This window comes from Maniola jurtina, chromosome 4 (genome assembly GCF_905333055.1).
Source record: "Maniola jurtina chromosome 4, ilManJurt1.1, whole genome shotgun sequence".
NCBI classification, from domain to species: Eukaryota; Metazoa; Arthropoda; class Insecta; order Lepidoptera; family Nymphalidae; genus Maniola; species Maniola jurtina.
The window spans coordinates 6,276,934-6,291,400 of NC_060032.1; the positions used below are offsets into that span (position 1 = coordinate 6,276,934).

The 14,467-nt window shown below is 37.1% G+C and overlaps 3 protein-coding genes across 3 annotated transcripts; all 3 read right to left on the bottom strand.

Moving 5' to 3' along the window:
• Window positions 1-4,143: 4,143 nt before the first annotated feature.
• On the bottom strand, window positions 4,144-9,281 carry LOC123864706 (follicle cell protein 3C-1). Its single transcript, XM_045905328.1, has 4 exons — window positions 9,129-9,281; window positions 8,245-8,406; window positions 7,265-7,444; window positions 4,144-4,358 (listed from the first exon to the last, which is right to left on the bottom strand). The coding sequence occupies exons 2-4, from the start codon at window positions 8,389-8,391 to the stop codon at window positions 4,185-4,187; spliced, it is 501 nt and encodes a 166-aa protein (XP_045761284.1). The 5' UTR covers window positions 8,392-8,406; window positions 9,129-9,281; the 3' UTR covers window positions 4,144-4,184.
• Window positions 9,282-10,578: 1,297 nt separating this feature from the next.
• Window positions 10,579-12,677, bottom strand: LOC123864707 (hydroxyacyl-thioester dehydratase type 2, mitochondrial-like). The gene has a single exon (XM_045905329.1). It carries the CDS (start codon window positions 12,675-12,677, stop codon window positions 12,201-12,203), a length of 477 nt encoding a protein of 158 aa, XP_045761285.1. The 3' UTR covers window positions 10,579-12,200.
• Window positions 12,662-13,793, bottom strand: LOC123864704 (armadillo repeat-containing protein 7-like). Its single transcript, XM_045905327.1, has 4 exons — window positions 13,762-13,793; window positions 13,493-13,661; window positions 13,208-13,378; window positions 12,662-12,977 (listed from the first exon to the last, which is right to left on the bottom strand). Exons 2-4 carry the CDS (start codon window positions 13,599-13,601, stop codon window positions 12,715-12,717), a joined length of 543 nt encoding a protein of 180 aa, XP_045761283.1. The 5' UTR covers window positions 13,602-13,661; window positions 13,762-13,793; the 3' UTR covers window positions 12,662-12,714.
• Window positions 13,794-14,467: the final 674 nt, after the last annotated feature.

Consider the following 14,467-nt stretch of genomic DNA (forward strand, 5'->3'; position numbering starts at 1 on the left):
GTTTCACAGTTTTAAAATTTTTCACAAAATATGTATTTCTATTGTCGCTATAAGAAGAAATAATAATAATTTCAAAATAGCCCGCATGAAAATTAAAACAAAAGTGTTAATTTCTTGTACGGAACCCTCCGTGTACGAGTCCGACTCGCACTTGACCGATTTTCATTAAATAAAGAATCCAATTAAAAAAATATTCGATCATAATGAGGTAATCTTTTACGCTTAGTTGAAACTTAAATAAGGAACAGGACATATCTAATTATTATTTCGGGGTGGGCAGCGCTTTATGGTGTGTATAAACTAGAATGCAGGCCACTGATTGGCACCAAAAACAGGAGATAGCTCATTCTTTGCAAAGAATATAGGGTGCCTAGCATAGTTTAGCAGAGATGTGCTCAGCGGACCAATCAGGTTATTGATAGATGACGTGAAAATTTCATAACGTCACCCATCTGTCCTGAAAAAATCTCGTTTCTGATGTGAAGCAGTCTGCTGTGTACATCCCCGCTCAACAAGTGACAAGGAACATTACATTATTTACAAAGAGAAAAACTAGGTACTGTATCCTGTTTCTGATGTTAATCAGTGGCGTGCGCTTCTTACGAGCAATGAAGCGCTGCCTTCCCTAAAATAAATATAATGCTTGTACAAGTACATTGAACACAAGACGTCAAATGTACAATCATTACCAATATTATTAATGTGAAAATGTGGGTTTTTCTTCGTTAGTTTGACCTTCAATTACACCGCAATAGAGCAACGGATCGACGTGATCTTTTAGATATAGTTAAAGACCCTGGAGTGTGACATAGGCTACTTTTTATACCGGAAAATCAAAAAGTTTCCACGGGATTATCCGAGTCAGAGTCGCGGGCATCAGTCAATATAAGTGAATTCAGATTTAAAATTTGACTCGGAAGCAACGACAGCAAAACCTGCAAACTCGGTACCTCTCGGTACCTACAATATGCACGTGACAATGGTTAAAGTCGTTCCCCGAACCGCGGCGCCTGACCCCTGCGCAAGCGCCGCGGCCAAGGCACGTAGTGTTATTGTAATGCGTTGCGCAACCCCCCTCTTTCCGAGACCACTGCCCTCGCACTCCACTGAGGTACCTTAATAGGAAAAATATATAAGCATTTTGTGATAACACTGGAACTTTTGGAAGACGGATCGGATAAGACTCCGCTTGTTTGTTGCATTTAGTTTTTTGATGGACTTTATTTTTACATTTTATACTTAATATATTTTTTGATAAAGCGTTGATAACCTAGTTGTTATGACGTCGGCCTTTTATTCAGGGGTTCCAGGGTTCCAGCGCATGCACGTTTATATTGCATGTAATTGGTTTTTTGGTAGAGTCGTAAGCACTTGACGGCTTGTTTGAGCATTCCACATTCCTCAATAAGAGCAAAATTCTAAATACACGTGCTAACTGCTACGTAATATTATGTGTGTTTTAGGCAATTAAATATCACTTGCTTTAACGGCAAAGACAAATTAATAAGCCTCGAGGAACCTACATGTTGGAAAGTTCTTCACAATGTTTGCAAAAGGTGTGTGAAGTGCGAAGTCTGCCAATCCGCATTTAGCTAGTGTCGTAGACCGTAGTATTACCTAAACTATTCTTATTCTGCATGGGCCGGCGATGGGGATGATGGCGATTTTTTTTTTCAAAATCAGCGATATAATATAATTGCTGAAAAGTTAATAAAATGCACAATTAGGTAGGTAGAGGTGCGAACTGCCCAGGCTCAAACGTGATCAAACCTCGGAGTCGGACCTTCCGAATAGGACCATTAGACTATACCAGTCCTCAGTAATTAGGTATGAATGCCAACTGATGTACCTTTTGCACCCGAGCAAAAAAACCAAAAAAAGTATAGATAAACATACTAAAATCTAATAGTTATAATATACCAACTACTTATTTGCCTACTATATCATGCCCTTGATACCATTTTATGCGATTAGAATTAATTGGCTCTATCAGAGGGTAAACTGCAAATCATATCTCGTTTAGTTCATTTAAAAATCTTACTATTTAATACTAGTAGGATTTCGTATAATTAAGTACCTACCTAGAACAGTTTTATCGGACAAAATTAAGAAATGAGTTCGAAAAATAAGATTAAAAACCTCATTACTTACAAAAGGCACCTAAAATAAGATATTCCATTTGTACCAAATAGGATAATCTAAGAGTGGGTAGGTACTCTTAGATATAATGTATCGAGAATTAGAGATACTCCAATCTAAGGTAGAACGTACCAATAGGCAATACAAAACATGTAAGTTCCATCTTCTTTATTACCAATAGGTACTTTTTGTAAATAGCCTACAAATAGGTAACGTCGCTAATAACAGCTATACTATACTCTTTGATTACCTACCTACTACTTAGCTGACTAAATCTTTAAATATGTAGGTATACATTTATACACCCTATAAATTTATAGATACATACTTAATTATATTATTATTGCATAAATACCTACCTATATATAGGTATCCAAACAAATAGGTTTTTAAATAGATAGCATCGTTATTTTTTCTGATTACTTACCCGTAGCTAAATAGTTTGAGTTGGGAGACATAAATTCGAAAGCAATTCTGTATCTATCTAAAGAGTGAACTCTACCGGGATAGATTTTATCTAACCGTAGAACCGTAGGTCGTCGCTCGGTCCATAGGTACTAGAGATCCAGTCGTCCACGCAAGGATGCGCAAGCGACGCATTTCTTTTTAGAAAGTGGCACGTGTCGGGGTTGTTCACCCTACGCGATCCGGGTCACACCGCGCGTCCCCCGCCTCGCCCGCCCCGTACTCCATACTACTTACTCCTTGATAAGGAAACTCCATTGACACCATAAGCGAGTGCAAGCCGGTCGACGGATAAGGCACTCCTTGTGATATATAGGACGAGTTGATATGATATGTATTGAGTCATGTCATAGAGATGCGTGGATAATTTTAAGTGGTTGCGTGACAGAATGATGTTATTATAATACGAGTAGTTATAGTGATGTTACTAGGTACGATCTAACGAACATAATTCAACATGTATCAAATTCAAACTCAATGACAGTATAACCTAACTCTTCTGTAGATAATATCGTTAAATATTTTAAATAAGAGAGTGTTTCTATCTGTCTGTCTATTACCTTTTTACGGTTCATCCGCTCAAGCAATTTTGACGAAAAGTGTAGAGATATCTAGTTTTCATTCCGGAGATAGACATAGGCTTCTTTTTATCCCGAAAATCAAAGAAATACCACGGTATTTTTAAATACCTAAATATTCAAGAACGAAGTCGCAAACGTCGTCTAATGTTACTATCTAGTATCTACCTACCTACCTATATTTTTTGGAAAAATACCTACGCAATAAAAACCAAAATTCAAACTCATAAATAAAACTTTTAATTTTATTAAAATGAATTAATTTAAAAAATGAAATATGTAAAACTATTATTAACTTATAGCTATAATGTAAAAAAAATGTCACAAAATAGTACACTTACTTACTTATTTTGTATTGAAAATTGAAATGTGATGCATCTAGGCTTACAAGTAGGTATAGGTAACATGCTTAGTTAAGTTTAAATTATGTACATAATTCTAATTCCATAAACCATGAGAGACGAACTATAGTTTCATTCCTCTAATTTAGAGTTTCGTAGGATAGCAATGCCATCACATTTTGCCACCCTACCTTCCACTAGATTACTTGCTTTTCTTGCATGTTTAGCAGTAGAAGGGCGGGTGGTGCATATCGCATGCTGCACGTTGGACCATACAGATCTATTCTGGCGGATTACAGCACATTAAGCGGTGATAGCCTAGTGGTTAAGAGTAAGACGTCTACTAGGGAGGTCGGGGGTTCGAGTCCGGGCACGCACCTCCAACTTTTCGAAGTTATGTGTGTTTTAACTTTTAAGCAATGTGTCACTTGCTTTGATGATGAAGGAAAACATGGTGAAAAAACCTGAAGGTTGCATGCCTTAGAGTTCTTTAGAATTTTCTCAAAGGTGTGGAAAGTCTGCCAATCCACACATGACCAGCGTGGTAGACTATGGGTTAATACCTAAAACCCTTCCTATTTTGAGAGGAGACCCGTTCTCAGTAATGAGGCGGCAATGGGTTGATGATGACGATGATGAAGTTTATTTGTTTATTATAAAATCAGCATTTATGATGCTGCCCGTCAGTGCAGCAGAACTCCTTGCCCGCGGAGAAGTTGGTGGCGGTCCACTGCCCCCCGCAGTTCTTGATGAAGAGGAACGCCTTCTCGCGCCGCACGTCGCGCTCCACCGCGCCGCAGATCACTGGCCCGGCGCGTGGCAGGTACTTCAGTATCTGGAGATTACGAGATATTTTTTTTAATTTATAAAGGTTGATTGCATACACAACTGTGCTGTTCGACGACCTGTGGTGCAGCAATAAGCCTCAATAGCTCAACGGTCGAGGAGCGGACTAAATTCCACCAAACGAATTTAGCACAGAGATAGCTTGCATCCCTCGGACGGGTACAGGCGTACTCTTTGATTATCCTGGATAATCAAAGAGTTTCCACGGGATTATTAAAAACCTAAGTCCCCATGAATAAAATCACAATCATGGGCATAATCTATTTGGTACTGAGATAACTTGCATCCGAGAGTCGTAGGTATGTAGATTACTTTCATACCGGAAAGAGTTCCTGTTGGGTTCACAAAACGCCGACGAAATCTTTAATAAAGCTAATTTAATGATAAACTAAGTTTAGGTGTTTGATGTTGATTATATTCCTCAAGTAATCAGCAATGAAACCGTAAAGAGAAGGTAATTAAAATGAAAATGTACGAGGGAAATGATTGCTAAGACGCACACTTCGTTTTATTGTTGGTCTGCATCACTTTCTAATTGTAAAGTGTAAACAAAAGCGGCAGGCATTTGCATGAAGACAACAAATCATTATTTTCTCGAATGAGTATAAAATATAAGTAAGAAACTAAGGATATTTTATTGTAAGTATTAACAAAACAATGTATGTACCTACTTAATAAGAAAATTAGAAACGCTTCTGATTTTATTGATTGATATTTTTTTGAATCTGGACTTTTTGGGCCACTGAATAGCAATCTAAACTCATTATCAAGCAAAACAGCTTAAAACTGTGATAAACTTGAGTTTAGTGATTTCGAGCAGCGAACATAGGTACTCAAGTCTGAATTACAATGAAACAGCCTAGGGCGCCTTCTTTGCCGCAAAGTGCCACGCGGAGGCAGCGCGACTGCAGTGTTGCGGCCGCGCTGCTTTGTAAATCCATATAAATGAAAACTCAAAAGTTGCTCAGCGAGCTATGGAGAGGGCTACGTTAGGAGTTTCCCTGAGGGATAAGATCCGAAATGAGGAGATCCGCAGGAGAACCAAGGTCACTGACATAGCCCAAATTATTAGCAAGCTTAAGTGGCAGTGGGCAGGTCATGCTTGTAGTAGAGGCGATGGCCGTTGGAGCCGGAAAGTCCTCGAATAGAGACCGTGTTGTAGCAAGCGTAATGTGGGACGCCCTCCAGCACGATGGACCGATGATATTAAGCGGCTGGCGGGAAGTGGCTGGATGAGGAAGGCTGAGGACCGCGTGTGGTGGCGCTCTTTAGGGAAGGCCTAAGTCCAGCTGTGGACATCCACAGGCTGATAATGATGATGATGATTATAAATGAAAACGCACACTGCAGCGCTACACCCACACTGCGGCCGCGCGGCCGGAAATGGATTTACAAAGCAACGCGCCCGCAACGCTGCAACCGCGCTGCCTCCACGCGGCACTTCGCAGCGAGGTCTTCATAAACTGTGCTGATCTTGAGTTCAAAGATCGTGAATTCGATCAAAACGTTACAGTTACAGTAAACTTTTATTCAGTTTATTGCTCCCCTGTAAGATTTAATTAAATGCAATACACCTTTTTATTCGTCAGCACCTCAATTTTTCTATTGCACATTTTTTTTTCTACATTTTATCATCATCATCATGATCAACCCATATCCATTTCACTAACGAGCGCGAGTCTCCTCTCAGAATGAAAGAGGTTTGGTCATAGTCTACCACGCTGGCCAAGTACGAATTGGCAGTCTTCACACACCTTTGAGAACCTTATGGAAAACTCTCAGTCATGCAGGTCTCGCGATGTTCTTTTTCCCCGCTTAAGCAAGTAATATTTAACTGCTTAAAACGCACATAACTTCAAAAAGTTAGCAGTGCGTGCCTGGAATCGACTAGGAGGGCTTAACCACTAAGGTAGCACCTCAATAGCTTATGAGAAATGACTGAAATCCGAATCGTCGCGTCTTAGGTTCATTGCACTATTATTCTCTGCTCCAAGCCTAACACAAGCTTACGTTTATTTAAAAGAAAAAAGGAATATTAAGTATTATAAAGACATGGTTGATGTTCTTTTAATAAAAAAAGAAGAAAAAGTGTAGTTGAAATTGAAGGAGTAGGTGCTTTAAACTTGAAAGATACGGCCCTTTCGCGTGAAAGAGAAGTGCCGCATCGTATCATAGTCTGTTTTCCTAAAGCACGGAGCCAAAAGCTTGTGAAATAGGTCAGTAGGCCTAGAAAGTATGTGCAGTTTTCACAGTATTGAAGACTCTTTTACCTTGAAACCATCTTCGTCAAATTGGTTGAGACCAAGTAAAATTGAATTAATAATACTTAAGTTATGATATATTGGGCGTATCGATAACTCTTCAATGAGACTAAGGTTAACCTTATCTAGTATTTCCGATCATATAATGGTAATAATAGTATTTAATGGTAATAACACTATTAAATTAAAGGTTGATAATACAGGCAACCTTTTGTAAAATTATTATGGTATGTGTGATTATACCTATTTAGTGTAGTTTACTTGACAAAGAAAGGAAAAAGTCTATCAAAATAATTCTACGTACTAGGTACTACTCGTAGATATTGCATAATTAGGCGATTGGCTAGGGTGTTGCACCCACAGGACAAACAATCAGTTTAATACTAAGCTTTAATTCTGTGCATAAATCATAGGGTCAAAATTCTCAAAGCTATTTAGCATAACGCTGCAAGACAAGACAAGACGACCGTAAACGTAGGTCGTCGATGTTTAAGGTGTTCTAAGTATAAGCGTTTGTTGTATTCACAATGTAGGTAACACGTGGGAGCTGAAATGTTGCAGTCGCGTTCCTCAGAGTGGCGTTCCTCGTGGCTGTCGAGGCTTTCACCGAATATAGATAGAAAGAAATTCTTACCACATCCAGGCATTTACTGATGCAGTGCTTGAACCCCGAGCTACCGCACGGCAAGCTGGGACTATCAGTGTCGTACGTGACTACAGGCTCGCCCTGCGGCGGGCCCCGAGGTCGGCTCCGGCGCCCCTCCTTGATGCCAACCTGCTGTGACATGAACACCCCGCATTGGCATGGCTCTATCTGCAAATAAAATAACAAATTAAGGAGCTGGCGAACAAACCTGTTTATTTTTAGAGTAGGTAAATACCTAAGGATCAAAAAACTGGTCTCATCCACTTAATTCACGGTTTCCTGTCAGCATTAATTTGTTTCTCAGGCATTTGCCTTCTTTGAGACAAGGAATAAAATTATGTCGATCTCTCTTACAAAGTAGGAAGTAGGTCTTTATAGGAAGTAGGTAGGTAAGTCACGTGCAAAATTTTAATTTTACAAGAGATCGTGTCAAAGATAATTAGAATTTTTAATTAAATAGTAAACAGCTCAATTTGTATCATAGATTTATTATTTATCTTCGAATCTATCTGTATTTTTTAGTTTTGGGACCTATTATTATCAAATCCATCAAAAATCTAAATACTTTAAAATGTTAGTTGATTCAGTATAACCTAAGCCATCGAAAAAAATAAGCGAGAAATTAGAGCGCAGATTTTCTTGGATTAGATTATCTAGAAGATGATAATCGATTCCTTTAAACGCCCAGAAAATCCCCGGGTCCGAGCTGTTCTTGTTGCAGGTAACAAAAGAACACCACAAAGACCAATACAAATATTGTAAACTGAAATTAATGTAGGTACTTATCTAGCCAATTAGCCAAATAAATGGATTATGAGTTATTTCAGTAGAATTTCCTGAATCCGTACCAAGTAGGTACCACGTATCTACACAGGCCCGTGTCGTACTTTGCCGAGAAACCTATTGCCATATTTCATTCCCCGAATATAAACCTAACTGGGACATTTAGAAAATGATTCAGTAGGTACCTCATCAAATTCCTCGTCATCCATATCAACAGTTTCCATCGATTTCGAGCTTTCCATTTCCTCTCGCTTAAACTTCCGCCTGGCTTCGCTCGTGGTCGCTAACCACAAGCAGGCTGTCAGCATCGCCCATCGTCGGATACCAATCATTGTACCGCTGATGATCTGAAAAAGATGTTATTAATTGGAAGGAAATATCAGGGTCAGGGATACGTATGGAAAAGTACCTATTTATAAGTTGTACCTATCCAATGTTTAGGGTTGCTCGGCCGAGGCAATGTATGCCTTAAAAACCTGATTGATGCACGTCCATTATGACCGGAGCATTTGGCCCGGGGATTTTGGGACCGCTTTGGTGGGGACACACACCCTTTAACGTATCCTTGACTAGTAGGACGATTGGTCGTCTTACCATGAGGAATTACATTTTCGATAACATCCAAATAGCTGGGTCAATACGGCAGCCTCTTTCCAGGCTTCGCTTTATCTAGTGTTGGTAGTACGTATATGCCGCTACCCTGCGCGCTGCCTCGAATGCGCATATTATGCACAGAATACAATTATTTATTATAGTGCCTACCTAATGCGTAGCATTTGCCACTGTATGCAAACCCAGACCAAGGAGAGACTCACTAAATCTGGATCAAGTTATCAATACAAATAAAATATAAATAAAACTCCTGACTCACTGACTGTCCTATCAACACACAGCCCAAACCTTTGGGCTTTGAAAGCTGAATTTTGCACAGAGGTTCCCTCCATAAAGACAAAGAATAAGATCGGATTTTTTAAAATTCCTAAGGAATAGGGAATAATGACTTTTTATATTTTTGCTTTAATAAATGAAGCGAAAACTGACCAAGCAAAGTCGTTAAAAAAATACTTACATAGTGATTACCATATAAACTATTGTAGATAGGCGGCACTTCTAAACTCTAATTTACGATGCCACTTAGTAACACCCTTCACATTGCTGAATCACCAATAGAACGAAAATGAGACTAATATGACAATGCATCTATTTAAATCCGTTACAAAAAGAATTCTAATAACATATCTAGGTACGTCAGTGAAAAGTGCTAGCTAAGCAAACGTGCAAATTGCTCGCATTTACTCGCTGAGCTATTTCATACGTGTCCCTCCACGAAGTTAACGATTGATAAGGCTTGTAAGATGGAATTTGGAAACGGCAAAATATGAAAATGTACCTAATAAGCAAATTTTTCAAATGTTTAAGCATTTTGTAATGCTCTACTTTTATTCTTGTAAAAAAAAATTCATCCAAGCTCACAGCTGATTATGCATCGCTAGTCTGAAAAGATTTTGATGAAATTTTATGATTAGGCTTCGTCTAGTCCTATAACTACCTCGTAAGGTTTGGTTGGTATCAGAGGCGCCTGCATGTTGTGACGAGCAAGTCATCAGTAGGTGCACGCATTTCAAAACTATCCTACACAAGTGTAAATTAAAACTTTATAACACCCCCCACAAGTGAAGGTTACAGTATCTAGAAAAGAGCTGATAACTTTCAAACGGCTGAACCGATTTTCTTGAATTATAGCAAAAACACTCTCAATCAAGCCAACTTTGAAACAAAAAAAAACTAAATTAAAATCGGTGCATTAGTTTAGGAGCTACGATGCCACAGACAGATACACACGTCAAACTTATAACACTACTTTTTTTGGGTCGGGGGTTAAAAAGAATTACAATAAAACTTATTCTATTTTGAATAGGTACCTAATCTGACAGTTATATCGATATAGTACAAGACGTAATATCACCTAAGATTTAACTTAGGTTTAAGGTTTCGAAGGCTACCCTGGCGCAGTAATAAGCGCTGGTCTTATTAGTGGTCCCGGGTTCGATTCCCGTCAGGGGTTTGAAATTTTATAATTTCATCTCTGGTCTGATCTGGTGGGAGCCTTCGGCCGTGGCTAGTTACCACCCTACAGGCAAAGCCGTGCCGCCAAGCGAATAAGCATTCTGGTACGATATCGTGTAGAAGCCAAAGGTGTATTGGTTTAATAAAAACTGCCATAGGTACTCTCTCCAGATTAACCCGCTTCCATCTTAGACTGCAACATCACTTACCACCAGGTGAGATTGCAGTCAACGGCTAACTTGTAGCTGAATTTAAAAAATACAGTACAAGACGTATTATCACATAAGTTTTAACTTAGGTTTAAGGTTTAACAAATCGAGATTCGAACTCGAAACTTCTACATTATGAAGCGAGTCACGCCACTGCGCCTGAGGTTGCGCCTGGGATTAGAAAATAATAATAACAAACGAGATATCACACCTTAATAAATATAAAAAGTTAAACTACAAGTATCATTTTATAAATGAATCATTTAATGAATGCTGGGAAACAATACTGTATTGTTATTATTGTAATGGCCGTAACAAACACATACATACAAAGGAACACACCATCACAAGGAAAGATTTAGCGTAAATAAATAACAATAAACAATGCTTTCTTTGACGACTGAGGCACACTGGGACCAAATCTCGGTAGTTCACAAGACAAATTCATAAAAGATTTGCCACAAGAGCTTTATCTCCAAAAACAAACCTATTATCAAGAGTTATTTTCTAATACGCTGGCGTCGTTCGTTATTAGTGATCTATACTCGAAGAGTGGCAACGGGACCTAATTAACCTCCACTGTCCATCCGTTTGTCTGTTTGCGGGCTGTATATCATGAACCGTAACTGGTAGAGCTGCAATTTTCACAGCGTATTATGATATTGGCACTATAACAAATAATAATAAAAATGACGAAATTCAAAATGCCCGCCATGCAAATTAAAAAAAATTAAAAGTAGATATAGTTACATTTTGTATGAAGGGACGGAACCTTTTGTGTCCGTCCGACTCGCACTTGACCGGTTTTTGAATTCGATAAAAGTGGAAAGGTGACACTGCATCAGCGCTGAAAACAATTTGCGCGCTTAGCAAATAGCGCTGCTAAAAGCTGACAAAGTGTTGCTTTGCTTATTTCCTAAAAATATAATTACATCGATAAATTAATTATTATTACTCTTTAAAGATCTTTATTACTTTCTACTTCACTTGCATTTCATTCTAATTGCAAGCAATCAAAATTAATTTAGGTATATTCTATACCAAACAATATTGAATGTGGTTTTTAGACTTTAAATAAGAATCCCCCAAATTATAATAACATGGTGCAATAGATAAATGTTAATTATTGATAATTTAGGAATATTTAATCACAGAATCTTGTTTTTAAAAGTTTAACCCTAACTAATTGATTGTGGTAAAGCAATATTTTGCTTGCTCCTACCATAATCCTACACTATATCCTTATTATAATGTAAAGACCAATATTTTTTCTGAATTACAAAATGAACTACACTACAAAAATTGAAAACCAAGAACCTACAAACCTGAGCAAATACTAAATGTATCTTTAATTCTAATTATTAGAAAATCTATCACTAGAAATGAAAATCCTACTTAGACTGGATCACCATCTTATATTCTAGAATTAACAAGTAGCATTTCATCAATCCTGCCAGCAATTTCGTTTTGTAAAAACTGAACTGAATGATTTTTCTCATTTAAGAATAACAATTATTAATACACAAGAAATTTATTTGGACACAGTTAAATCAATATTATATTTTTCATTGTATTATTAAATAAATAATATTCTAAAGGCTATCAGTCTCGAGAGGTTATTGACTATAATATTGTACATAATGGACAGTGAACAATTTTAAATATTTTTAATATAAATTGCTTTTTTAAATGAATTTTGTTCTCTTGCAAAATTGTCACTTCAAAACACAGCAATATATTCACAAAGACATCTTAGCTTACACTAACATAGAATTAGCATATATTCAAAGCAGATTTGTATATAAAATAAAACTTATACCTAGTAATTTTATGGTAAAAAACATAAATTATGTGTATAAATAATCTCAACAGTCTTTGGCCAACATTAATTTGGCCTCACCTTCAAACACAACCTTTTTCTCTTCCTCGACAATACAGAAAAACTTCACTTTCAGGATTTTTCTGACATCCACAAGTTCAACACTTATGGTCAGTTTCTCGCCAACAAAACACTTGTTAGGAAATTTCATAGTCTGTGAAACTAGAACTGTCCCTGGTCCTGGTAAGTGAGTACCGATCAACCCTGCTACCAAACCATTTAAAAATGCTCCATGAACAATTGGCCGTTTATTCCCACTATTTTTGTGAAGGTAATTGTGATCACTCGTGAGATTCGAGAATGTATCCAGATCTTTTTGAGTTAAGGTCTTTTGTATCCTTATTTTATCACCTGCTTTAAATGAAGCTCGGCTGAATGAAGTTGTGTGAATCTTGCATATCTTTTGATAATTTTTATTATTGACTGCTATATAGGGAAATCTGTTTGACAGCATCTTATTCATATTTATTATAATCCACCAAATGTTTCGTACAAATTATTCAATTGTTAGCACAATGGCCTTTGTTTACATCATCTATAAATATATTTGCGAGATTGGAAATAACTTTGTTCTCAGAATTTGTTAAACTCTGTATATCTTGAATAATATTTAAACTCTCCACTGCAGATTTTGCATGGCTGTGATATAAATAGATAAATATTGTTATTGCTTCCGCTACAGTTTCGCTGTGACTTGACTTCAGTAATGTGCTGATGATCTTCAGATCTGCATGTTTTAGAACATATTCAACGTTTTCTGGATCTAGAATTTTAAACGTAGACAAAATTAATGTTATAAAAGTGATTTGCATAAAAATCTTAAAAAAGCCTGATCAAATAAATATTTTAAATGAAGAATTATTTTTTTTGACACTGATTTAATCGAAAATCTGAGGATCTTATTTGTGGGCATTGTAAAATGTTACAAAAAAGATACGAAGTTATAGAAAAAATAATGGGTGGAAAGCTGAAGTTTTAACTGTAGAGATTTACCTATGCATAGGTTAGATAATCCAGCGGCTGCAAAATGAAGAAGAGTGCCATTATTTTCATTCTTTAACACATGTATAAAGATATCTAAAACTCCAACATCTCTTATAAAGTCATAGTTTATCGGGTCATATGCGAAATTAGCTAGATTTGCTAGCACTTGGCATTTCGACTCTGAAAAAGAAAGCTCTGTTTATAATACTAACATTATAACTCTTAAATTGATGTTTCGGCACATGGGCTGAAATTTGATTTTGTCTAAAATATAGTTATGACTGAAAAATATACCAGTAGATTCCTTATTGATGTACTCATCCACTAATAATGTTAAATAGCTTTCGCGGTCAGTTCCATTCTCAGGAGTTCGTTTTTGAAGTTGCACTTTACTACTAAACATTGAATAATAAGTTTATTAAATTTCCATGGTAGTAAGTTCGTTTTCTTTTACAAATTAACACTGGAAAATTGAAAACTCTTTATTAATTTAGAAAGGTCAAAATGATTTGATTTTTTTATTTGCTATTTTTTTGACATCACAGACATCTCACATCACTGACCAATATTTGACAGTTGTCAATTGTCACCAAAGAGTATGTACCTACATTGTACCTAATCACAACGTATTGACACATGACAACTAGTACATTGTATTATTTATTTAATAATACAATGTACTAGTTTTTTTAGACCTTGGACACATGGACGTATTTTATGATTTTATGATGTGATGTTTTGTATAGGGGCATTTTGTTGCGAAATCATGTTTTTCATATATTTTCAAAATAATTTAATTATGAACGTCACGCTGTACGGAAGGCGATCAATGACGTCGCAAGGCGTAAACGACAAATATTTTTCTTTTTAACATAAAATGAGAACAATTTCTGCGGGAATATAATATTATCACTATCATGTCGACTCCAACACGACTGCGACACGAGACAGTGAAACGACTACGACACGATAGAGACACGACAGTGATGTAAATGCCGAGCACAGACTTTGTTATTGAATTCCTAACTCTTCAATTCTGATGCTGCACTACGATAGTGACACTACGGCAAGACTGCGACATGACCACGATATGAATGCAACACGAATGTGACACGACTGCGACAAATCTGCGACAAGTTTGCGAAACGACTGAGACAAGACTGCAAAATAACTGCGACATGATTTCGACAAGACTTCGACACGACTGCGATAAGACTGTGAAATGACAGCTACACGACTGGGACAAGATAACGATACAACACAAGCACA

Bases quoted from the DNA above. Each gene is read 5' to 3' on its own strand.
- LOC123864706 (XM_045905328.1), bottom strand. From the start codon at position 8,391: ATGATTGGTATCCGACGATGGGCGATGCTGACAGCCTGCTTGTGGTTA. The intron at 7,445-8,244 runs GTACCTACTGAA...TTTTATTTGCAG, and splicing joins ATGACGAGGAATTTGATGAG to ATAGAGCCATGCCAATGCGG. The intron at 4,359-7,264 runs GTAAGAATTTCT...CGTAATCTCCAG, and splicing joins TCAGTAAATGCCTGGATGTG to ATACTGAAGTACCTGCCACG.
- LOC123864707 (XM_045905329.1), bottom strand. From the start codon at position 12,677: ATGAATAAGATGCTGTCAAACAGATTTCCCTATATAGCAGTCAATAAT.
- LOC123864704 (XM_045905327.1), bottom strand. From the start codon at position 13,601: ATGTTTAGTAGTAAAGTGCAACTTCAAAAACGAACTCCTGAGAATGGA. The intron at 13,379-13,492 runs GTATATTTTTCA...TTTCTTTTTCAG, and splicing joins CATCAATAAGGAATCTACTG to AGTCGAAATGCCAAGTGCTA. The intron at 12,978-13,207 runs GTAAATCTCTAC...TTAAAATTCTAG, and splicing joins ATTATCTAACCTATGCATAG to ATCCAGAAAACGTTGAATAT.